At 49.6% G+C, this 25308-nt stretch overlaps 1 protein-coding gene across 1 annotated transcript in view; it reads left to right on the top strand.

The window, feature by feature from the left end:
• Positions 1-19171, top strand: part of LOC131215610 (protein scabrous) — a 32778-nt gene extending 13607 nt beyond the window's left edge. The window contains exon 3 of the mRNA XM_058210002.1: positions 18281-19171. Coding sequence (XP_058065985.1) covers positions 18281-19171 — 891 coding nt within the window. The remainder of the gene's footprint in view (positions 1-18280) is intronic.
• The last annotated feature ends 6137 nt before the right edge of the window (positions 19172-25308 follow it).

Genomic DNA, 25308 nt, shown 5'->3' on the forward strand with positions numbered 1-25308 from the left:
GTGTGTGGAATAATTCATGAGAAGCAACGAAGACAGCAACGAATACGCAAGACGGGCAGCGCAAAAATGCGCCCTAGCGAGGTCACCGTGTAACTCATCTGTCATGAGCAGGAAAAGGACTTGCGGTCGGAGCCGTTGATGGCGGTGTTAACTAAACTGGCGTATCCCTGTGGCGACGCCCTTTGTTCCGAGCCAGCCGATCATACCGTGCGCCGTCTCGCGGCCAGTTTTGAATTACCTTATTTGCTGCCCGTCGCAGGACGTTACACAACGTCCTGGGCCTCCGCGGCCACATGCTGCTGGCGCTGGAGCTGGTGTTAAATGTAACACTTTTGTAGCACAAACTTTCCAACCGTCGGCCCGAGGTGTCCGATTACTACGGGGTCTTTCACGGACCGTAAAACCTAGCCGAGTGAGCGATGGCGAAGGTGGTGTACCTTGGCACATGTTTTGCGCCGCGCGCAGGAAAGCACTCCGGCCCGCAACCGAAACCAGAAACCGTTGGCCGGCTGTCAAAGTCTCGGTTGAGGGCAAACTTTTGCGTAGGCCACGTAACCACCGGCAAACTCGCCACACTCGACGATTTGCTGCTTGCTTCTTCTGTGTAAGACGGAGCAAGTTTTCTCGGGACGGCCACCGGAAGCGTGTATTAATTCAGCCAACCAGCCAGAGCCAGCGTGAAGCGAGCTGTGAAATATTGGTCGCCTTTCGGGGTGGTACAACTGTTTCAATACGTCCCGAGTGTGGTCGACCATATTTCTGACCCCTTCAAGGACTCTGGCATGGTGGTGCCGGCGGCCGCCTTACGCATAAATTACGCATTCCACCGCTCGGCCGAGCGCCAAGGGCACTAAAAATAGGGCGAAATTCACCCGCTCCGGGGTGGGTTGTCGCGCGGTTTGTAGTAAATTGAAATGGGCGGTAAACCGGTGAGTGAATCATAAAAAGGACCATTTCGCTGATCCTCCCGGAACAGGCGCACGGAAGGTGGTGACCGTTCACCTCGACTCGACTTGTTATTTTAATTGGACCAACGTAAGAAGAAAATCCCGAGACACCATAATGAGCGGGACAATGTTTGTGGACAACTTTGTGCCCGTCAAGGAAGCTTTCGCCAAACGGGTAGTAGCGATATAGACGGTGACAATGTCACGATCTTGGAAACAGCAACCTCCCCCGGGGTTCGTTTTTCTACTTGACGGAGGATTTCTCACAAAGAGTCGTTTCGATAACGCAGATCGATAATCGTTCGGTTAGATCGGGTTCGTGGTTCGGTGCATTCGGGGCATAAACATAAAAATATATCGAGAATACGCATATAACTCGAAAATTCTCTCTTTATTCTTTTAAATCTACGTCATCTTTAAAATAATACCTCTATCCACTCTATGCAATACATCTATCTCTACCAATTGTGTTTCAATTTTTGAACGGCCCTTTTTAGAAGTCTTCAGCACATTTTGGTGAAAATGGTGAAAATATTGTCCATCAGCGGACAACATCAGACCTGATTAAAACTTGAACCGAAAGAGGAGAGTACCTCAAAGCTCTTTGCACACAAAACGAGACAAACCGCAGACTGGACATAGTAAATCCAAGTCCACCAGCTCAGACAAATGAGCTGGTGGAACCGAAAAAGTGTAACGAACATATCTGGTCAGGTGTCGAGAGGTCAACGAGAGGCCCAAAGAAGAGAAGCATCAATGCTACCAGTTGAACTGGGCCATTACTGAAGGATACCTGTCACCAGACAGTGTATTCTATGTGGTCACCCATTTCGTAGTTTCAAAAATTCATTGTTGTTCATAACTTGGCGAATGTTATTTTTGCCTTGGTGAATTCTCCAAAACGGTCCAACGGTATCAAATCGCATAATCTTGGTGGCCAATTGACATCACCGAAACACACAATTGACATCACCAAATCCAAATCTAATTACATATTTTCAAATGCACGTAAAAAAATGATCATCTCGAAATATCGCTCAGAAATGACGCTAGTGACCCTCTCTTCGCCTCGTCGCTGTAGAACATTTTGAGATAAAATTTAACGTTTTCGAAGGTCCACTTTTGTAGTGGAAGTTAAAAAAAATTAAAATCTTATTTTGTGGTTAAGTAATTCATTTTCTAAAATGGCAGACATTACGCTAAAAGTTTGACGATTGGGTTGAGAGATATATTCGAAAACTGTAAAGTGCCAGCCCTGCCAGTTTCTAAATCACGCAATGAATGACCCGGCATTAGTTGGCAATGAGGTGAGTCACCGCTGTCCCCTTATCTGACTGCTGGCGAGAGAATGAAATGGATTGAAGGTAAAGTGTCAGGCTGATAACTCAAACTCAGCAATGACATCAATTCTCTTTACTAAATTTCGACGGAACACAATGAATAATTTAAGCGCGTTCTGGAACTCATCGGCCCGGGTTTCGCTGGGGTCCGGATGTCCTTTAAAGTGCGTCCTTCGTTCTCTTGCGAACTAAGGTAAATGTTTTACAGTTCAAGGGAAAACTAAAAGAACTCCCAAATAAAGGGGACGCTTCATATCAATTAGATTTGAGGTAAAACACACACGAAGCCACGCGGCCACACCGTGTTTCGCCTGCAGCCATTAAGTGCTTCCGGCCGGGAGTTTGTCCGGTGTGTCCCACCGGGAGACTTACACTTCGTAGAGGCTTGGCTGGGCACACCCTGCTGTTTCCTGCGCTCCGTCTAACTTACCGGCCCGGAAACGGCTTGTCCCGCGGTTTACCGGTTTTATGGATCTCTCTCTCTCTCTCGCTCGCCCGCTTTGTGTGCATTAACCATTCATCACTCATACGGCCGGTGGCGGTGGCAGGACGATTGGCGCGGACGCTGAGTGGACCCCGTTCATTAAGCTCTCTCTGACGTGGCGACGTCTGACGGCCTCGAATGAAGGCATTTCCCGGTTACTGCCACCCAACCCCCTCTGCGTTCTGGTTATCTCGCCTCGTGTCGGTCCATAATATGGTGGCCGATCCGCCGGTGCCCAGTCATCGCCAGTCATCGCGCCTTACACCCAACTCCCAAATGGGCTCCCCGGGGGAAGGATATACGGCGTCCGGTGCGTCCCCGGACCGGAAAAGCCCGCAAGTGCAAGGGTGCGTCCCTCACGGTCCCCCCCGCCCCTCGCGGACGATGAAAAAATAAAGGATCGGCACTTGCGCGCCCCTCTTCGGGGTCCGCCACGTGGACGTGCCGGACCGTCACCGTTGATAAATGTTTCATGTATTGGAGCATAAATTAAATTTACCTTAATTATGACCCCCTCCCGGGCTCGGCGGGCTGTGGTGGGGTCTTGGCAGTTATTTTACGCTTCGCTCGCTGTGCCCCGTGGAACGAAGGCTAAGGGCGAGGAACCGGGCGAGTTCAGGAGCTCGTGACGGTTGGGCTGACCCGTGCCGTGCCCTTTCGCAGTGCAGTCGCAGCTATTCCGTTCACCCGGGCACACCCTTCGAGCGGGTTGATGTTTGCCTTGCTTGCTGCACCGGGCGCAGCATTTCGGGCGCCCCTTCTTTCCGGCCCGGGCTTCCTTTTCACGCTTCGTAACCGCAGCGTAATTTCATTTTAAAATTTAAACCTTTTTTTTAGCGGTTGTTTGGTTCGTTAAATTGAAAATGAAAGCTGCTCAAGGTGGACTGCAGAAAATCGAGAGAGCCCCACAGCTCATTAATGACACACCACGGCACACCACTGGCGAGCGGAGTAGGAAACGGAAACAGAGGGCTGCGGCACCCATACGCACGCACACGCGAGAACGCGCCCCTTGCGTGTCTTTATCACGATGTTCCGGGCGTTGGTATCCGAGGTCTGGTCAGCGTCCAAATGCCGAAACCGACCGGGGGCAACAGATGAGATGCGATGATTTATGCTCGACAGCCAACTGCTGCGTGCGACGTCTCCGTCCGGCCCGAATGCTTCCGGATGTAGTTGTGGAGCACACTCGGTTTAGGCGCGTGGCCCGCCGACAGCATAAACATTTCGCCAGCCGGCCCCACTCTGAGCGCGTGAGACCATTAGGTATGGTAATGAACATGATGATTGTGGATGATGAGCTCTCCAAAATTTTTCCACTCGCCCGGGGCCTCGGCCGTGCGCCGCGTGCGTACCGAAAATAATGTGTGCAAATTGCGTGAAAACCGTGAGGCTCCGCTTGGTTTCATCTCTTGCCCGGCGTACGGCGCCCCGGTTTAGAGTTTTTGAAGTAGAACCATTTAAGTGCCAAATCATGCCGCTCCAGCCACCCCCCGAGGGGCCGTGTGCTTGAAGGGGACAAACTAAATAAAACTCAAGCGCCATATTTTTTAACGACGCCGGCGGTTTCACGATCATGCTTCGTTGATGAGCGGATGGTCAATCGGAGTTGCTGGTGCTGGTGCTTTGGCGCGTTCATTTGCACATCGTCAACTCATTAGCTTGACCATAACCGAGCATTGACCGCTCCGAGAGGTTGGTGGGGGGGGGCTTGAGTCACGAAGAGTCCCGGCCGGCCCAGCCGATAGGCATCTGCGAGCACGGACGGACACGGCTTTTCCATTAGATTAGGTGACGAATGTGATTAAGGACTCGGAAGCTATTACGGCCGCACGGTGCCACTTGGGTTGGTAGTTTATTTATTTATTTAATACGCGACCACACGTAAACCGGCCACAACCGGCCTAGTGGACACTTGATACTAAACTTAATAGAGGAGAAACTTGAAACTAGATACAGACTACTGGATACGACAACAAAGGGCGCTGCTACGACTAAAATTTGTTTTTTTCATATTGGCGTACTCTTCATATGATCGTATGTGAAGTGTCGTTTCGATCGGTCACATTTTTTTTACAAGCCATTTAGTATCGCGGTGTCACAGTATTGTCTAGAAAAGCAAAATCAAGTATCGTGCAGTGATTAAATTTTTATTTTTGAAAGGTTTACAAGTAAAGTAAATTTACCAACGAATGTTAAAAGTACACAGTCTGTCTCAAAGCAAACAGGACTTTTTCAATGGGGCTTGGGGCCCGATATTTCTGGTAGCGCCAAAGCGCATTTCTGGCATATTTCTAGTAGTGCATTTTATCGATAAACCATTCCCCGTATTCACCTGATCTGGCACCCTCTGACTTTTATCTATTCGGAAAACTTCATTTGTCGATGAAAGGAAGACGTTATGCTGACATTTTCGCCATTCAGAAGGCTTGTACCGACATACTCCGCGCCATGCCGGCCATCGACCTAAAATCGTCATTCGAAAATTTGTTAAGTCGTGCAAATCAGTGCATCGAAGCAGAAGGAGACTATTTTGAATAGAATGAAACGATTTTCTAGAAGAATTTTCTCCTGTTCCTGTAAAAGTCCTGTTTACTTTGAGAAAAACTGTGTACATAAGGTTTCTTCGCCTTCAATTAGTACAATAAAAGGGAGATCTTTAATTTAAACATGGTCGCACAAGCTTTCGAGACGATCCACGTTAAGGACGTCCAAAAACAGACGGAACTCCTGAATGCGAAAGTAATTTTGTTTGTGGATTACTTGCTACCAGTTTGAAAGTAACAATAAAATCCGATTATTATTGTAACCTTCGAGACCAGCCGAAGGAGAAAATTTGTGAAAAAAGACCCGGTTTGAAGAAGAAAAACATCCTTTTTCATCAAGCCAATGCAGCCTGTCACAAGAGCATTTTCAAAATGTCAAAAGTCCATGAATTAAAATTCGAAGTATGTTGGAGTATTCACCGTATTCATGAGGGTTGGCCTCTTGTGACTTCCATCTGTTTTTAGACCCAAAGAAATCGAAGACCCCAGAGTGGCAAGCGTTTTTCATCAAATGATGACGTCATAATGGCTGCGAGCTCGTCCAACTCATGCATAGGACGTCTTCGTATAACTCACTCAGGATCAGTGAACAGATCAGTGAACTTCTTTTGACATACGCGAAACAAAACTTAACCTTCTGAATGCTTTGCTGATTGTCTCATCATAATGATCCCGTAAAGTAAGCCCAGAATCTAGCACAACACCGAAAACACGAAGCGCATCAACTCTACGGACTCAGTTGAGACTTGGATCCCTAGCATCGCCTGCTGCGGGGGGCCTGGAGACAGCTGGCCACTTCAAGCCGTGCCGTTTCGCGTACTTTACCGAGCTACTGGCGATGATGATAATGATGATTCTCTCCCAACAGATGCTACTCCTTGGGAATAACGACTTGGGCTTGGTGACCTTGAAGATGTTTCAAATAAAGTGACGACTTTCCGGGTGCCTGACGGCAGACGGGTGCGGACCATCTGTCACATCGGCCCCGGGCCGTTTGGGTCGGATGTCCTTTTGCCACTGGAAGCGGCGGGGTCACGCTTCAATAGCAGCACGCAAAGCGTAATGGTGGATCCGAAATTTGGTCGTCGTAAAAATTCGCGAAAATTTGCCCAATATTGTCCCGGGGAGCACCCGGGAGGACCGCCGGGGGCCCGCAAGTCAACAGACAACGGAGCATGACAATTTGTTCGCCCGAGATGGTGGCGCCACCGTTCGTGTCACCACCTAGCGGCCCTTTTCCGTCTGAGTGCTTGAGAGTCGGCTTCCGGCTTCCGGGCGACTCGAGTTGACAGAAATTACCGCGTCCGGCCGTGGGCCCCAACGGTCCCTGACGCGGCACAGCTGACGGCACTGTTGTTGGGCGCTGCGTCTTGGAACCATCGCACCAGAGCCGCCTGCGGGCCACTTCAGGTCTTTGCCGGTCTCGGGACGGGTCTGGCGCCCTCCGGCGGTTCAGTTGGCTGACGTTCGAAAGCGTTCACCGAGTGAGACATCGTTTTGCCATCCATTTTGCTCAGTTTTCTTTTTGCGTTCCGTGTTTTTCTGAGACACCCCATCCTTAACTTCTGGCGCCAGCGGCGGCAATGCTGCTGCTGTGAGTCAATTAGAATTTCCAGTGAATGGTAGAGAGAGAGAGATGCCGGGAAAACTCGAAACAGAGAAAAAGGTCACCGATCCTTGGATGGGCTCAGAGAGAGTCTAAGGGAGATCACTTGACGAAGGCCTTTATCCTGACGGGGAACTTCCGAAGCAAGTGTCAGAATTAGGTGAGACTCAGTCCGGGGTTGTCGCGAAATCCCCCGTTCACTTGGGTTGGAATCCAAATCTAGCCTTCTGGTAGGCCCTCTCAAGGTGTTCCACCTTAGACACTCCTAAGCTGGCCCATTCGAAACAGTGGCACTCGCCCGTGCCCGTCGCTACCCGTGGAAAATGGTCTTAAAATTGATTTCCTGCCACGGCACAGCTCTCGCGGCCACCGAAACGTTTAACGGTAATGGAAGTTAAACGAGCGGAAATGCTACGGGGCGTTCAGCTGGGGCCGGCAAAGACAGAAAAGACAAAATCTTCGGCTTCCGTCCCGGGCCCCCGGGGATCGCGTCGGCCTTGTGGTTCGTTTGTTCGTTTGCAATTGTTTCCTTTTTTTATACTTTTTTCTCGAACTAACCACGTGACGTCCTGCCGGATCGCATCGCTCAACCCGACGCGGGCTGCGGTTCGTTATCGATGGTAATGTTGCTCTCGTCGCTCATCCCCACCGGCAACCGGAAGCAGGACGCATCGCCTGGGGGCGCTAAAGTTTCTTGTTTTTCCAACCCAACCCAACCGGAATCACTCCGCCATTTTACGGACTGTGACAGTGCGGCGCGACAACTTCCGCCATCGTTTAGGGTGGCTCATCGACGAGGTGGGGCGATCATCAATGGCCGGCGATTGAGCAAAATTGACGACCGACCGACTGTTTCGGGCCAGTTCGGGAAAACATTGCCTTTGTTTGCCGACTAAGACAAATAAAATCTCATCCCTTAACAGCATTAATGACGATACGGTTTGCGGTGGTTTTGGAATCGGTGAAACTTTTCGGCTCGATTGGACGAAGCGGGATCGAATCAAATCTTGCAAATTAGCTTGAAAAAGCCAATTTCCCCATTCTAACGAAAAACGCGTTCCGTTCCGCGGGCATCGTTAAGAAGTTCTCGGTACCTCGGTTATTTATCGGCAAATATGTTTACCTTTTTTCGGTTCGGTCTTTGACTTTGTCGTTTCGTGAGTGTTCTTCATTTCATTTTGTTCTGCGAAATTTGTTCATTTGGGTTACTTTGCATTGTTGATTGGAGCCCAAGTCAGCATACGCGAACGGGATGATGACTCAATTACATTATTTGTTGAAAACTAGGAGAATGCTGACTCTGGCCATGAACCGAGGTTCGCTTCTCCAAGTTCAAGAGGTTGCAAGCGTTTTTCACAGCGAATTCCGATGAAATACAAAGTCAGTGCGGAGTGAAAATTTTCCGAAGAGACCATTTTCAGTTGAATGTACTTCATGTTAGAAATATAGTAGTCGATTGTTCCTGTTTCACTCGAACCCTTTCATAGGACTTAAACACTTTGATAAACACGTCAAAACAGTGTCGATATTTTATTATTTAAGGCTAGAAGGCCAACTTTTAATTGATAAGCCCCGCTTTGTTGGAGTGCTTATTTGAGGTGTTCCGATACCGGATAGTCGGTAACGTACAGGAGACCTTTCTAAAAACCAGGTAGATTCCAAATGCACTCCTACAGCGTTGGTTTGCGTAATTCTTTGCGCTAAGAAAGACCAGCTTGGTGGAGAGACAATACTTGCTTTTTGCATTACGAGGAACTTTTTGCATCATATTTATGTGATTATATGTTTCATATACACAGTTTGTTTTAGCTCCATGTGACTTATGGCCAATCGCTAAACTCAAGAGACTGCTCCTTGGACACCGTTTTAGAGCCAATATTGGAGATAAGCGTCGAATCGAAAAATGTGTTGAACGCTATGAAAAAAAACCTTCGGGCTGTTTCGAACATTAGAACAAATGTAGGTTTATGTGCATTACATAGAGCAGCGATTACTTTAAAGGTGATGACATAGATTTAGAAAAATATATCGAGATTTTTCAGATTCGATATAAGCTAATTCCCGATATGTTTTGGGCCATAGCAGTATCCTTGAGTTGTGTTAATAGCGACGGCTATCTAAAATTGAAGATGTTTACCCAGCAACATCTATCTATGGGGCAAGGCAAGGCTTAGGCAAGCCTCACGATGAGCCAGCTTGAATTGATCTTCAATTTATAGTCTCAGAGACACGCCATTTGGACGGAGTGAATACTAGTGCTGGTGAAATTCCATTTATGCTAAAATCGCTGGTTGTTACAATTAACTCTGATGGTCAATTGTTACTTGGGCCTTCGATGGACTTCGACAGTTCCCTTTAATTTAGTGTCAATTTGTTGCAACATGCAATGAGTCGTTGATGTGTCGCAGCATGAAGACACTGAATTACTACTACGTATATGTCCCTTTTCCTGTAAAATTCTTCACGAACGTTACAGCTCTACGTCTAACTCTCTAGATTTGAAATGGTTTTATGCTAAACATATTTCTTTCCATGCATGCTGGAACCATCTGAATGCAGCGTTGAAGCCAGCGCCTTAAGATCACAATGAATTTGAAGTCAAAAACAAACTCTCGACACTCGGGAATTCCTCCACGATTCGACTCGGTTCGCTTGGTTCTTCCGAGAAACACCCGACCAAAACCAGAGTCCTGTTCACCGAACCAAAACATCGCCCCCGAAGGGCAAACAAACTCGTTACTAAACATTTTATCCCCGCTGGCCCGACCCCGGTGGCAGCAAATGGGCAAAAAGGTCAAAAGGAGCTTTTGGACGGCTCGCAGGCCTCCACGAAACCCAGTGACCGTGAACCAAGTGGCCGCAGTGGGCGTAAATCGAAATAAATCGGAATCGGAATCGGAATCGGAAATCGCGTTGCATCGATCATTTCGTGGCCCCACCAAAGCCAATCGGCCACCGAAAGGATCAAATCACTCACCCGATTTACGTACGCGTGACACGCGTGACACACCGCAAACCCCCGGCCACGGCCACCGCACCGTAATGTAGTCACATTTGTAACGCACACCTCCGGTCCTAATAATACGCACGGGCCGGTGGCGTTCGCTGAAGGATGAAATATCAGCTGCCGCTTAATCTGCCATTTTTCAGCCCCGAACCCTTCTCGGCCAGTGCGGCTCGTTTCGGGTTTCAGGACAGGACGATCGCACGGCGCTGCCCGATGGGCTGCTAAGCAGCTGCGGCAGGTACATTTTTCAAATCCTAATCGAGTTCCGTCTTTTCTTTACTTTTCGGACGGCCATGTCTCGCTCCTGGCCATCGGTGGGCCGGTTTGGCCTCTCTTTCTCACACCTGTACACCCAGTGGCACCGGTTTTGTATGTATTCGCACCATCTGTAGCCCAGCGGTGCGGACCTTTCACGCGGGGCCCCGAAAAGGATAATGGCGTGGCAGGTGATCTCATTCGGTTTCTTTGCCATTTTTTTTCGCTTTCCGGCTATTCTCGTGATGCTTTCGATAAAAGACCTTTTTGGGCCGGCCACCAGACTCGGGACAGCTCAATCCGACGGGTGATCTGTATCTGTGTGTGTTCGTTTACGGGAAGCAAATCCCGCGGACCCCGTGAAGGATGGACTGTGGACCGCTGAGTAAACGCATCGCAAGTTCAGCCTCATCGGAAAAGGGATTTCGGGGCCCCGGTGAGCCACAGCGGGCACCGTCCGTGGGTCCGTGAGCCTTCGCCGCCGGCACGCAGCTGACCATTATTCGTTCTGCGCGTTCCGCAATAAAACGGAGCATAAAATGTACGCCCGGCAGCTGTCAATGTGGAAGACGCGCCCGCAAAGAAGATGCAAAGGATCGACGGCTGTCTTACGACGGCTTAAGAGGCCACCGGTTCACAGGTCGGTAGACAGTGGGATAACAATTTAGACAAGCTTTTTTTTTTGTTCCTCTCTCTTGTTTGCTCTTTGGCCAACGGGTTCGATGGGTTTTCGATGGAACGCGCGGCCTAACCCTCGAAAGCCTCGCAAGGTGTTGGCGGATTAAACGCTCGTAAAAAAGGATCATTCCGGTGTTGGGGGCAGCCGGCCACGAACGAACCGGTGGCAATCTAATTCCGTTTCCGCGGCGCGAGGGGTTCGGCCCGCTTTTTTTCACTCGCGCTCTTTCTCCGCCTAATTCTAATTTTATTTTGTCGATATCACTTTTTGAGCGAGCACCGTCTGCCGCCGTTTCCGGTTTGTAGTGAAGAAAGGAAAACAACAAGTCAATGGTGGAATCGATTTCCCCGACCAAACGACCGAAAAGCGGTCCGATCGGGTAATTAATCTTGCCGTTGGACGTAAAGTGAGCACCACGTGAATGTTCGAACGGGTCCGTGGGCCCGCTTCCGATCCCGAACCGACGGTTGCAGATGCCGACTGTGTCCGCAAAACAAACAAAAAACACGGGGAATACGATAAAGATTGGCGGCCGAGAAAACGTTAAATCTGCCTCCGCGATTGAGTAACGCTCGGTTGGTGTGCTCGTAAAATCCGATGGCCACCGGGCATCGGATTGGATGATTTATTTTTTGTACGCCGCGTAGGCCGAAGATGCTCCGGACTTTCGATTTCAACCCAGGCGAGCGCGGCCGATGCGGCCCAATCGAACCGTTATTACGTTATTGGAAACACATTCATTATTTTGTATTAAGTCGAGAGACCCAAGAAGACATTTAGACATGGATTATCTGAAACCCATCCGAGAGAATAGCTGTTTTATTCACATTCAGTGGCTCCTTCCGAAAATACATCCAAATACCATTTTGTACCGGGCGTACTTTTCTCCGTCGCCTTCGACTTTTGCCGATTCATCGTTTTATGCTCTCCGCGTGACGGTGGCGTTTCGCATATGGAGCGGAACGTGTTAAAGTGTGCTCCGTGGCGCTACATCGGTCGGGGGGGGGGCGACGGACCCGCCATGCAAAGGACCTTCCAGAGTGGCTCTTCGGTGTCGAGGACGCTTCTCGCACAAAACCACGCTTTCTTGTGAGACATCCGTGCCCGCTGAAGGGTTCCTGGTGGTCGGATGTTTGTGTTTGAGCTGAGTACCTTCGGCGTCTGTTCTCGTTCCGGTTCCGCTAAAAAGGGGCTCGCCGTTGCCATTGTGGTTGCAGGCAGAAAAACCGCTCGATAAGTCATTGATCTTCCGGTGACACGATGGGTGGGAGATAGAGATTTTCCAGCCAGAAGGGGGACTAAAAAAACAGGTCCCTTGCGAGTCGACTGGGGCACTCACGAGTAACGCACGGTTCACGCTGGGGTGACCAATTTGCTCACCTGCCATGGTTGAACCTTACGACGAGGACGACGAAGACGATGCTCCGTTTTGGTTTTCCTAACAACTTTCAGTCTGTCAAGAAAAAAGAAAAGGACGAGGCAGGAGTGCGGTGAAACACCAAGCTCCAGCGAGGTAGCGACTTCAAAGCGCAGCGCAAAAACAATAATCTGGGGCCAGCACAATGGCACGGGCTGCATGCTGGAAGCGGGCCACGAGTTCGCAAGATCCAACTCCGTCGGACCTTGGCCCGGGATGAGCTCGGAAAGAATTTATGCATGATCACTTAATATGGTTATGCGGACGGTGGACGTGGTAAGGCAACAGCGCCGGCGATCGGCGACGGAGCGAGTCGAGCGATCGGAGGACAATCAGAATTTATTATGAAATTACGTTATGACACAAATGTGTACACGTCGCCCGGTCCACGGTCCAGCCGCTTCCGGGGCCCCCGGAGCCAGGTAAGCGTGGAGCGATGGAAATTGTGTTATCATATTATGATGCATGGAAAAGCAGCAGCATCACGGCTACACGGAACAACCCGCCCCAGCATATTATGTATTAAAAACCCATCCGATGATCCGTCCCGACCGAACACGATGCCAGCAATTTAGATGGAGAGATTGCAAAGCAATATCACTATCTTATTAAAATGTGCCACAAAAGACGGAAACATCAGTGCGACCGCCGTACCGGGCGACCGGAAATCGAATTGGAGGAAAATTGCATTCGCCCACCGGGGGGAACTAGAGAGCACCAACACATCGGGCAACAGCCCAACAGTCGGTCGGTCCTTGTTGAGTTATTTTTAATTCAAAGTCTCGGTCCAATACCGAACGGAAAAGTTGGTCTCGAAATGTTGGGGTCATCCCGTGTCATGTTTGGATTGGCATTCCCTTTGAACTCGCATTCCACCCGATGGGTTGCACAATCAGTCACGTTGGTCATCTGCTTCAGTTTAATCACTAAAACAGGACCCGGGTTTGTCCTGTGGTGCGTTAATAAAGTAGTTCAGATTTAGTAAATTAGTTCGGCCTTGGTTACATGCTCAACGTGGATTCATCTAAGCGTTACTTACGTCGACTTTCATTCCGTTTTTTTACATTTTTGTGCGTGATCGTTTAGATAAATCGCGATGCTAACGCAACGTATAAAGATGGAACTTGTTTGAGGTTTCCGATGACAAAACTTTTTTGCAATTTTGCAGAACACTGAATTATGGTCCAAATTTTTCAATATTGAATGAAAATATCGGTAATTTTAGAATTGTCTGAAATGTTGTTGGCAAAGACAGTTGCTCAAAAATGTCCAATGTGAAGCTGTTTAAGCAGAACCAGTGGAACCAACAGGAACAAACAGAAGAGTCAGTGTGAAGTAATTTAATGCTGGACGTAGCTGAGCATTACGTAAAACGATGATCTAGATGAGCAATTGATTGACTACGACGATGATGGAGGAAGCTATTGGGCCAATTCAGAACATGCCCCGAATTCAGTTGATTTTTCTGTTTCTGTTGAAATTTCTGTCGGAAAGTTTTAAACCTGTCTAAGTGGTTATCCTGTTCGGAAACAATTTCCTCCTATTCGAAAACAATTAAAAAAGGGAAATCGAACAAAGGAAAGCACTGTTCAAATAAATGTAGGCTTATGGCGTTGTGCAGGCACATAAGCAAATGATAAAAAAATCCGGACCCGAGCCCCGACTTTCCATCTGTTGATACTTTGTTCGGGTGCACTCCAAAAGGGCCGCTCCGAAAGATGCATCGTCCCGCGGGGCACAAAGCTAGAGTTATGTCCCCGAACCGGGTGCTTACAAGATGTGCACCGCTCGTTCGGCAGCTTATGATGGATTGACACAGGTTTATGTGGCGGGTTTTTATTTTTCACAAGAATAAACGGTGCTTGACTTTGCAGGAAGAGAAGAGTAATCCAACCGGGGAACTTCAAACAGAAACCGGAATGCACATACATCGCCAGGATGCACCCGGACACTGACTGGCTGGTCATGCAAAACCGGATGCCAACGTTCGTTCGGTCGTTCGCTGTGTATGTATATTGCAGAGAACAAATAAACAAGCAAAACACACCGGGGCAGGACCAAAGTGTCGCACGCCACGCGATGGGGCTGATCTCGGTGCTGTACACACTTCCGGTCCCGGGACGCCCTGATCCTTGATGCCGGAGCGCTTTGTTTCTCGCTCCGTAATGCACTAAGACCACACTTCGACGACGACGACGACTCTCCGCGGGAGTTTCCTCCAAATAAATGAAGACAGAAACGAGCTCGGTCGGTCGCGGCGTCTTCGTTCCCGGAGCACTTGAACCTGTCGCGTGTCACTTTCGCGACGGACGGACGGACGGAACGGGGAAAAGTTTTCTTTTCACCCTCGCCCCCGGCCGCGGTGGGTGACACACCGGAAAGCGGGAAATAAATAAACCGAACCGAAAGCGACGGAAATTTATTGCTGTGTGCAGTGTGCAGAACTGTGACCCGGACACCGCACATGGGCGAAATCTTGGCGCTACTCGAGTTATGGTGTCGCGGCGGATTCGGCGATTTTCCGGCGTGGCCAAGAAATGCATCTGCGAGATTACATTTTCCACTTTCCCGTGGATGGATCTCGGTTAATGTGTTTTCGTTGGTGGTTTTTGAGCCGGCCCGTTACATTTCGTATGCATCGAACGTGCAGTTCGCGACGCGAAGTGATCCCTGAGCTCAGCGCGAATGGATGCAGTATGCAAATGGGAAATTCGGTTTCCGCCACGACCAAGCAGAACTGGGCTGCTTACGGATCGGTGAGCAATATATTAAAATTTAGGTTTACACTCCGTCGTTTGTTTTGTGAAGCAAATAGGTTCTCAAACATGAAACATAAACCAGACACCATTTGGTCCTTTAATTTTGTCGATTTCGTGTTTTGTTATAGAATAATTCATTTAGCAGTTTTGTTCAAATTTTCGCAAGGTGATTGAGAAGCATTATAATAAATCGACCCATTTCGAAACTAACTCAGCTCATTTGATAACTATCGAAACGCTAATCGAAGGGTTGCGTTTGTTGCACATTCGAATGTAATCTAATTTTAGACCAAAAACCCTTCAAGGGACTTTTGTCTTATTTGTCACTGCCAATGATACGTGAGCTCCCGCTCCCGTCACTGCCGTTTTGTGAGCTCCAAATTAAACCACATTTGTTTGAAACCAACCCACCGAAAAAGGGGAACATAAATTAATGAATCCACCGGAAGCTGGTGCGCTTTTCATTATACGTACCCGTGTCCCTGACAATGTCGACAATGTCGGCCTACATCGAATTCAAATTTCATCGAGTTCACTCGAAAACAGCGACCGCTAATTAACCGCCGGCCGCCCTCGTGATTAGATGACCGCTGACCGTGGACTTTGATGAAATGGCCCCCCAAAAACAGCGCGTGCTGCTCCGTTCGGCACAATATGTTTCCGACCATTTTGCGAGTATCATGCTCCCGAACCGAACCGAACTCAATTGTGATAGAAAATGCGCCGACCGTGTCGTTGGCCATTTGCCCGCGGAACGGGGACCAGAATAGCATCATAAATGGGAACGAGGCTTTCCGGCAACGGCCAACGAAACGGCAGCCAATCGAGAGTCGTGTTATGATGGCTCAATATAAGCCGCCACCAAAAAGGTCCATCATTCTTCGGGGGAGGGCGGTGGACGGGACCCACGGTGACATGACACGACGCAATTGTGATGATTCGGCAGCGAGCTGATGTAGCTTTGGAATGGGCGAACTCGACTTCCATCCGAAGCGCGAGATCATCGATCAAATGCGACATACGTGTTTTGGGCTTCCCCCCCGGGGGATGTAGTGTAACATTTAAATCGTGACCTAAAACCACGCTTTGTCCGGGCAATAAATTGACTTAAAAATTGCCAGCTTGTCGAACCAGCCATTTCGGGCCGGTCATTGTCGGTGGCACATGCACAGGCGTACGGTGTTTGTCAATTGAGAAGCAATTTTGTGACAACATTTTCACCATTTTGGCCAGCGACAGCTGTACAATGGAACCACACACGGGTGTTACACACCTCCGTGGGCCCACCCGGGCCCCGGAATCGTGGAATCGAACATGATTTTCGGCGGCGTCAGCACACCGCCGACGACGACCAGGCTGCACGGACACGGTGAACCGTTGCGAGGACACACTTCATCACATCCACATTACCGCATCGATTTATGATGCAAATCTGCTCCGGTTCCGTCCCCAGCGGTTCGATCGATTGCCATCCGGCCTGGGGCCACCTCCACCGAAGGATCGCCACGATGTCGGCACCAGTCAGGACCTTCGATCCGGACCTTTCTCCAAAAGCCATTCGGCCGAAGGAGCGCCGAAGTGGCACTTCGTTGCCGCGTTGGAGAGTGAGTCCTTTATGGCGCTTTTATCCGTTTCCGGCAGATGGAGTAATGAGATGCACACAATATGCACGGCGCATTCCGGTCGTGGTGCGAAGCAGCGATGCGGCAAAAATGCATCGCAAACGAAATGCACCGGTGGCGGATAGTTCGAGACCGAGACCGATGATCATGTATTTGTGTGAAGAAAGCTGTGGCCCAGCGCCACGAATCGCAACGAGTCCCAAAATGGATCCCGGGGTCGGAGAGATCCTAGTAAAGACGGTTGGAAGCGGTACCAGTTTTGACTATTCATAAACTTATCATTTCGGCGATGTTTTTCGTTGATGGCGATGTTTTTTCTATACGAAACCTCATTTCCATTTAGTTAGCAAGGCTTCCGAACTGGTGAACTTTCGAGCGAGATTATCGTTTGTGTTCATTCAAATTCGACCACTTCATGATTGATTATTCATTAAAATTACCGGATCTATGAAATCGGATTGTGTAAGCATTGGCACTAGCTGTCAATCTGGTCCTCCTCATTATGCTTTTTAGCAACACTGCCTTGTTTTAACATCAGGTAAATGATTTCAGGACGAAAAAAAATAATCTGGTTTGCAACTTATCTTTGTAGAGGTTAGACCATGTCGACTTTTGTGCCTGAAAATGACGGTTTGCGGAGATAATTGCTTTCTGCTACCTGCTGAAAAAAAAAATGCTGCACAATCGCACCAAATGCTTATTGAAGCTTGGTTTTGGAAGATCGCAGTGCTTTAAGTGTTTTAAAAATATTAATAATAATGATTTTGACTTAATAATCAAAGAACGTCGGAGGACTCCAAAAACGAACTTGTTGAAAGGTACTAAACCCAGGTGAAACCGTTAGTTCAGATCGCTACTTACAGCAAATGATCGATGATCAAAAAACGACCAGAATGAGCCAGAAGACACGGTAAGGTAACTTAGCTCCATGGCAATTCAATTCAATTTAATTACCCCCGTTAACAGCGACAATTTAATGTTTATTTATTAAAGTTAAATATTTTACTTTATTCTTTCGCTACCTTACTTTCTACGATGAAGTGTCTTTCGGAGTATTTAGTTACAAAATAATTCATACATCAATTTAACACTTATTGAGGACAACATTAAGCTCCGTACATGGTAATTGTTGAAGTGCTTCTTTTATTGCAGCTACGTAAAAGTTCACTTTACATTCCACTAAATGTTGCTTAACAAAACACTGACCTCAGTTGCACTTTGCACCTGACATCAGTTGCACTCTCCGTCGAAGTCCTTCAGATACCAGCCCGCTGTCCTCGACCTCGACCGGTTCCATTACTTCGACATTGTTTACCTATTTGCCGTTCGCGCAATAAGCGCTTCGTAGCCGTGGTCTTCCATCGAAATGGCACTCCATTTGCCGACCGGCCACTTGGCGCCGGGTCCTCGTGCGACACCTGCCCCAACGGGACGGGAATCCGTGATGCTCGATTTAATTACGATCAACACCATTACCGCCCGGCCGGCCGATGAAGTGTGGCCGCCGGCCATTCGATGCCGGTCCGTGGAGGCCCCAAAACCGCAACCGGCCGCGGGCCATCGACGTTACACTCGCTCCAGTTCTCACTCCCGGTTCTTCTTCTTTCGTCCCTCACAGCTGGAGGCGGACTCGAAATCGGATCGTAACGGCACGGCGGAGCGCCATCTGTCGGAGCTGGAGCGCACGACCCGGTTGGTGGAGCAGCTGGAGTCGGTCGAGACGGAGTACGAGTCGATTATCAACAAGCTGCCGCGGGACTGCAGCCAGATCGAGCGGCTGCGCGGGGCCGGCAGCGGGGTGGCGGAGCAGACCGGCGACGGGGGCCTGTACCTGATAGCGCCGGCCGAGCAGCACCACCCGCTGATGACGCAGTGCTTCGGCGAGTGGACCACGGTCCAGCGGCGCCAGGACGGCACGGTCGACTTCAACCGGTCGTGGGAGGAGTACGCCGGCGGGTTCGGGACGCCGGCGGGCGAGTTCTGGATCGGCAACCAGGCGCTGCACCACCTGACGCAGGACAACTGCTCGCGGTTGCGCATCGTCATGCAGGACATCTACGACCACACCTGGCACGCGGACTACGCCACGTTCCGGATTGCGGGCCGCGAGGCCGGCTTCCGGCTCGAGCTGGGCGGCTACAGTGGCAACGCGTCCGACGCGTTCGAGTACCAGAACCGGATGCAGTTCTCGGCCATCGACGTCGACCGGGACATCTCGAACACGCACTGCGCCGGCAACTACGAGGGCGGCTGGTGGTTCTCGCACTGCCAGCACGCCAACCTGAACGGCCGCTACAACCTCGGCCTCACCTGGTTCGACGCGTCCCGCAACGAGTGGATCGCGGTCAAGTCGAGCCACATGATGATTGCCCGTCGCGCGGACTGCGACCACCCGACCCACCCGTCGACCGAAGGGCCCACCGACGGGGCCGAAGGTCCACCACCGACGACCGGGCGGCCACTCGATACGACGCCCAACGCCGTCGGCAGTCCATCGGCACTATCTTAAGAGAGCGCCCTCTGGCGGCCACCCAGACTGTTGAACGATGCATTCCGGTGTCCATTCGGTGGTGAATAGGAAAACAGGCCGACCCTCGCTCTATCTCTCTCTCTTTCGGGTTTTCCTTTTCGGCTGCTCCCAATTTATGTGTGATGGGATCCCCGACCTGGATCTACCTGGATCTAATTGATTGTCAGAATCAACGGACCCGGCCCAGTATCCCCCGGGCCTTCCAGCCCGCGACCCGAAGGGATGCGTGATTGCAAAAAGCCCAGGGATTACTTCGCCGATTGGATCTCCGGGAGCAGGAAGCAATTTTCTTTTGCCCCAAAACGGGGGCCGTTCGACGCTTTTTCTCTTTAAACTTTCTCGTCCTTTGAGGACCCCTCCCTTTGGGAGGTTGTTTTCGGGAGGACCGCAAAAGAGGCGCCCATGGGAACAGGAAAAGTGATTTAACGGCAGCCCCTGCCCTGGGAGAATCAGCATCCGGGCCGGACATTATGGAACCGATGGGCGAAAGTGACGGGCAAACGGCGTTTTTTTATAGAAGGTAGGCCAACGAAGCCTCTAATAAGCAGCGCTCCCGAGATGCATTAAAAGTTGCCTGTCAGCGCCAGCACCAACCGGCCGGTGGCTTATTTATTACCTTTTTCCTCAATTCTTCGCACCTCACTACCGGTGGCAGTGTATCCCTTTTGGGCCGGCTATCCCACGGACTGCGGTGCCCTCAAAGATGGCGGCCCAAAATTATTGCACCGAAAAGAGAGTAGCAGCAGAGCCCGAGCCCGAGGATCGAGGTGCTCCAAAGCAAGGGAACGGCTCGAATGTCGTTGCAGCGCCGCCGGGGCCAGGACGATAAATTATGTGGCCGCGTCCAAGGCGTCGTTTGTCGACGGGAAATAATAGTTTTCTCGCTCCTTTTTTTGCCACCCAACTGGAGCTGCTGGCGGTCTGGCCGAACTCACCCGGATTGGTGGTTGATTTATACATAATTTGCCAACGGCCAGACGCCACGCTCTTCGCGGCCTGATGTGCCCGCCATTATCGCCTTCGCTACTACGACAGAGTTTATCATATTTCATCTTCCACTTTGCGGGTCCAGCGGGAAAGATATCCTGCGCCGTCGGAGCGCCGGAGACACAGAGATACCAAAGATTTTATTGCTTCACCGGCATCCAAGTCCACGGTGGGGCCACCGGCACTGCTGCTGCTCCACACACATAATAGAAACATATCCGCTTGGTGGCTAGCCAAAGGAAGCATCGTTGCACCCTGCGATCCCCTTTTGGGGTATCCCTCTTGTCCCTCTAACGCCTGAATCGAGCAAACGAATCAAATCACTCTCCTCCGATTGTTTCGCATCGTTGTGGCGTGAGGTTACTGTCTAGAACGAAGACAAACGTTGGCTTGTTGTCACTGTTACTTTCAAAATCTCATCACACAGCCAGCATCGAGCCGTCACAGGTTGGCACAAACATCCAGAAGGGTCCGTTTTCGTGTACATACCGCTGCTATTGCGAACCGTAGTCTATGGATCGTTAGAATGGAGCTAGCCACAGAATCACTCATCAACGGATGACCACCATCGGTTGGAGAAATGTACCCAAAAAAAAGAAAACAAATCCCCGATCGCTGAATGAAAGCATTTAAAATCCCACACACAACACACACACTCGTCTCCCTAGGATTAAGGTGTCCCGTTAATGAGCAGAGGCTTCAGGGTTTGGGTCGGAGGTGAGGTTTGTAAAAGATTTCAGCCCGCACTGGTGGCTTTTAAGGCAAAACGTTAGCGCATAGATTATGTTGAACAGCACTTAGGCGGTGTAAGTTATTTTATCTCTTGCCACACCCGAGCGTGCAAAACCTGTACATACTATAGAAATGCGTGCGCCGCACCTTGCTAGTGAGACCCGGCCAGCAATGCGTGTGGCACGCACGGGGCAAGCTCCCCCCCAATAGTCAAGTCGTAGTGTTTAAAATGCTCCGGATGCGCTCGAGTTTAGTGAAAACATTCCGAACCGACCTACAAAACAGATTGAAATCCGCGCGAACAAACCAAATGACGATAGGTGAAAGGAAATAAAGAAAGCAACAATGGGAAAACATGAAAGAAAGTAAGAAAAAAAGAAAGGAAGAAAGAAAGAAAGAGAATAGTAAATAAACCAAAACTCGAAGACGTTCGGACGATCGCCGTGTGGCACGGAACAGAAACAAACAAACATATAATGATTAAGTTTTAAATGGTAACCCTGCGAGGACCTTTTGCGGCAAACGATGAATCGCTCGAAAGAACGACACAAAATGAACACAAGAAGACACCTGTATGGATGTAAGGAATGTTTGATTTAAGGAAACTGTAACAATAAAATGCTATCAAACTTTTTCTAAATGCTGCGTTCGTTTCGTTTTCCAATGGAATTTGAATAATGAACAGTGTCGATAGGAAGTGGCCATTCACAGTATTTAACTTCAACTGCGAATTGTCCCATTGTCCCATTAATCTGTCCCCCGCCCCCCTCTCTCTCTCTCTCTGTGTGTTTCTCTCTGTCTAATTGGAAACCCTTCTTCGTTCGATCGCCCACGGCTCCGAATGTCATTTATCATTATTTCACTCCAATCATAAATTAATAGGCAAATAAATTGATTCTCAAATGCCACTCCGCGTTGCGGTGGGTCTAATTGCCGTGGGGCGAATAAAAATGACACACCATGGATCAATACGGTGGGCCGGAAAACCACGACACAACGACACGCTGGAAACCAATTTGTCAACACACAACACTGCGCGAGAGCCTTCGATACCCGCACTACGGATCCCACTCGCTATCGTTATCGCAGCGAGCCCACCTTACGAGCCCAACCCTTCAAGATGTTGACAAGGAGCCAGCATAGGAAGTGGGACTACAAAAGTCCGTCCGCTCCGCCCTTTCCGTCAAGGGACCCGGAAAATGTCACTTCGGGGAGTACGTCGACCGTAATTCGGCGAACGGAAATGAAAACTTAATAGGCTTTTCATCGCCTGAGCCCATACTTAAGCCGAGAGCCTCCCGGAGCCATCCTCACGGCGCTGCAGAAAGAAAGCCCATCGGTTAACGTTCAGCAAAAGCCACAAACCGGCACCGGCGGTTGACGGTCGGTCGGTCGGTCGGTCGGAAAGTAGTAGTTTATGGCAAAACGGTCGTTAATTTGCGGAAAATTCGATGTTTTTCTTCCGATCCATTTCAAGCCCCGCTAACCCGACCAACCTCTTTCGGTCGGGTTTGTTTTTTATTTTCAGGCAATTTCGTGACGTTTTTTTTTTGCTGTTGCCCTGTTGACATTCACCGATGAAATTTAGAAACCCTACCTCAAGAAAGGCTTCCACTCAACGCCCCACAATAAATGGGTATCGAATTTCGATGGCTTCATTTAATTCGCGGAAGGCCATTTAGAAGGAAACGTTCGAAATGGCGGGCTGGGTGAGTTCGAATTAGGCTACCGAGCGGGAGCATGATTACATTCGCCACGTAAGGCGCCTTTTCGGAACGGGTTTTTCTCGCTGAGATGGCTTCACGTGCGATCCGCGTGTCGGATTCGCTATTTTGGGGGTCTATTGTGCTTTGTAGAATGTTAAGTTACAAATCCAGAAGAAACAACAAGGGAACTAAACCAGTTATTTGTGAGAAGAATTTGAAATTGTTTTGCTTAGTGAATCTGGGATTACGGAAAAAATGCGCCTAAAAGTATGCAATGTCAAATCAATCCATTTTCCATTTGCTTATTCCTCTTTTCAATAAATTCGTTTCTGCCGACAGCTTATGGCAGATGTCGCGGTATGCTTATCAAATAAATAATGAATTCAACGATAAGATTGTCCTGTTATCTTTAGCGTACGGCAACAGATTAACGCATAAATTGAGTAACATCTCAAGCCTTGTCAGCGCCGTGAAGCAAGCCAACGGCAAACTCTATTATAGCTTCCCTGCCGTATATCTTATCCACTGTTGATTATTCCATCAAACTTGACCCTCCAAGTACGCATCGTGAGCAGAAAGTTCATAATGCATCTCGTTTTCTGGTTTGCAAATCGTATCGCTCGGGATCAAACTTACTGCTCCATCGGCGAGGCAACCACTTCGGCCCGAGTTCGATTGAGTTTGGTTCCCGTCGCATCATAAAACAGTCGAAGCGTAAACTCGGCGCCACCAACATTCTTCACCCTTGGCAAGGTTTTTGGCTTTTATTGTGTACATTTCGTGCGAGGAAAATTCGAAGCACTGGCGAGAAGAGTGAAAAACGACGACAACGATTATGCGCGATGCGCTACGCCGATCTTTGCGCCCATAAATCTGGCGCCCGACCGAACCGAACCACCCGAGAGCCCTTCGCGGGCACCCCACTCAATTCCCGGGGGCCCGCTAACAAAGTTTGCACTCAATTCTCCACTTTGATGCGTTTTTATTTCATTTCGCCAAACGAACTTACATCGCCGTGTGACGTTCGTCCCACGGCTGCCAATACGCCGCGTTGCTGGTGGAAAATGGTAAACTTAAAAAGCGACGTCGGAGTGGCAAGGTGTCGGCAAACAACGTCAACGTTGGGGGGGCGATCACTAATGTGATTCGTAGAAAGCGCAATTTCCATACGCCAAACGCGCCACTAATGGTAATTGACACTCCGATCGACATCCGTTTATCGGGTGATTAATTCGATTCTGCGCTTTGCCTACACGAAGCGATCGATCTCGGCCGCTCGGACAGAGCAACTAGTTTGGAACTTCCGAATCACCCATCCGCTGGTTCTGGGAAGAGTCGGCCCTCATTACGCGGAATGGCGGGAGGGCCGGGGTCGGGGAAACTGTCACGGTGCACACGTGTTTGTCCGCGCACCGGCCGATCGGTCGTGATTTATGCTCGCGAAACGGAGCATTCGGCCGTTCGCTTCACTGGATTTTGCAATTTTAATTTTCGGCCCCATTCAAAACACGCCGGCCATCGGCCCCGGTGGTCCCGTCGACGCAAGGATCAAGCACCAGGATAGCGGCTTTTTTTTTGTTTTTTGTTCACTCGGTCCCTTTCACCTGATGAGGACCGAACGGAGCACGGGCACCGGAAGTCACACCACGCAGCAGCACGCACACCATAGCCGATAGAATGCCGAGTGAGCATAAAGCGCAGGAAGCGAATCCGGATGGAACAAACCGACCGGTTTCCAGTCCAGGACAAATGATGGATTCTTGTGTGTGGTGGTGACACAGAAAAAAAAACCGGACGTCAGGACGCGGTTCGAGTGTATGTGTACGATCGCCAGCCCAGGCCCAGGACAGGGAAGCTTTAGGCAAATTTGTCGTCACTGAAAGCCCACGCCGAGCGCGGCAGCATAATTGGTTTGCTGAGCCGTCTTGGTGCCCGTGGCTGAGGGCTGGATTAAAATCTGTCTTCCATCGGCAGGCCAGACCGGCGCCGGGGCCATTTGTTTTTTGCGCTCCACTGTTTATTAATGTTGCGAATGCGAACTGCTCGCTTAATCTACATCCGCAGCGTCCATCCGCAGTTAATGAAGTACGCGATGCGAGGCGTACTTTTGTGCGCCGTTAATTAAATTCTTTCATATTTGCTTCGCCCCACGTGCCGTGTGGTGGCTGTGAAATGGCATCCGGGAATACGCTCGTCTCCGACAGCGGGCCGTTACTACGTGGTTCGAAAGTTGGAAAGTCTGCAGGGATGAAAAAGGCAATCCCTTTATTTTCAATAGGGCTTTAGTTCGTTGAATTCAATCGGATACAGGAATCAATGTTTGTGTTCAAAATTGCATAAAAATCACTGAAACGATTCAGATTCTAAAATTATCAATTAATCCTTACCAATGGGGCTTGTGGGGTTCGATCTGGCCAAAAAGACCATGAAGTGATTTTGTTTTAAATTAATCCTCAACTCTCGCTTCTCACATGTACGACATCTTTAATCGAACAATAACCACCCATCAATGAAGTGGACCGCGATGAGTGCCTTACCAGCCGTGTTACATACGAACAATGTGACCGCCGTGAACGACAAGTTTTTAAACCGACAGTAATTGAGTTTGACAACAGTAATGATGTCCTTTCAAGGCAAAAGTTGTTCAACCGTCAGCAAGTTTTGTTTGCAATGGCCCAACCGAAACCTCGG

Source organism: Anopheles bellator, chromosome 1 (assembly GCF_943735745.2).
Source record: "Anopheles bellator chromosome 1, idAnoBellAS_SP24_06.2, whole genome shotgun sequence".
NCBI classification, from domain to species: Eukaryota; Metazoa; Arthropoda; class Insecta; order Diptera; family Culicidae; genus Anopheles; species Anopheles bellator.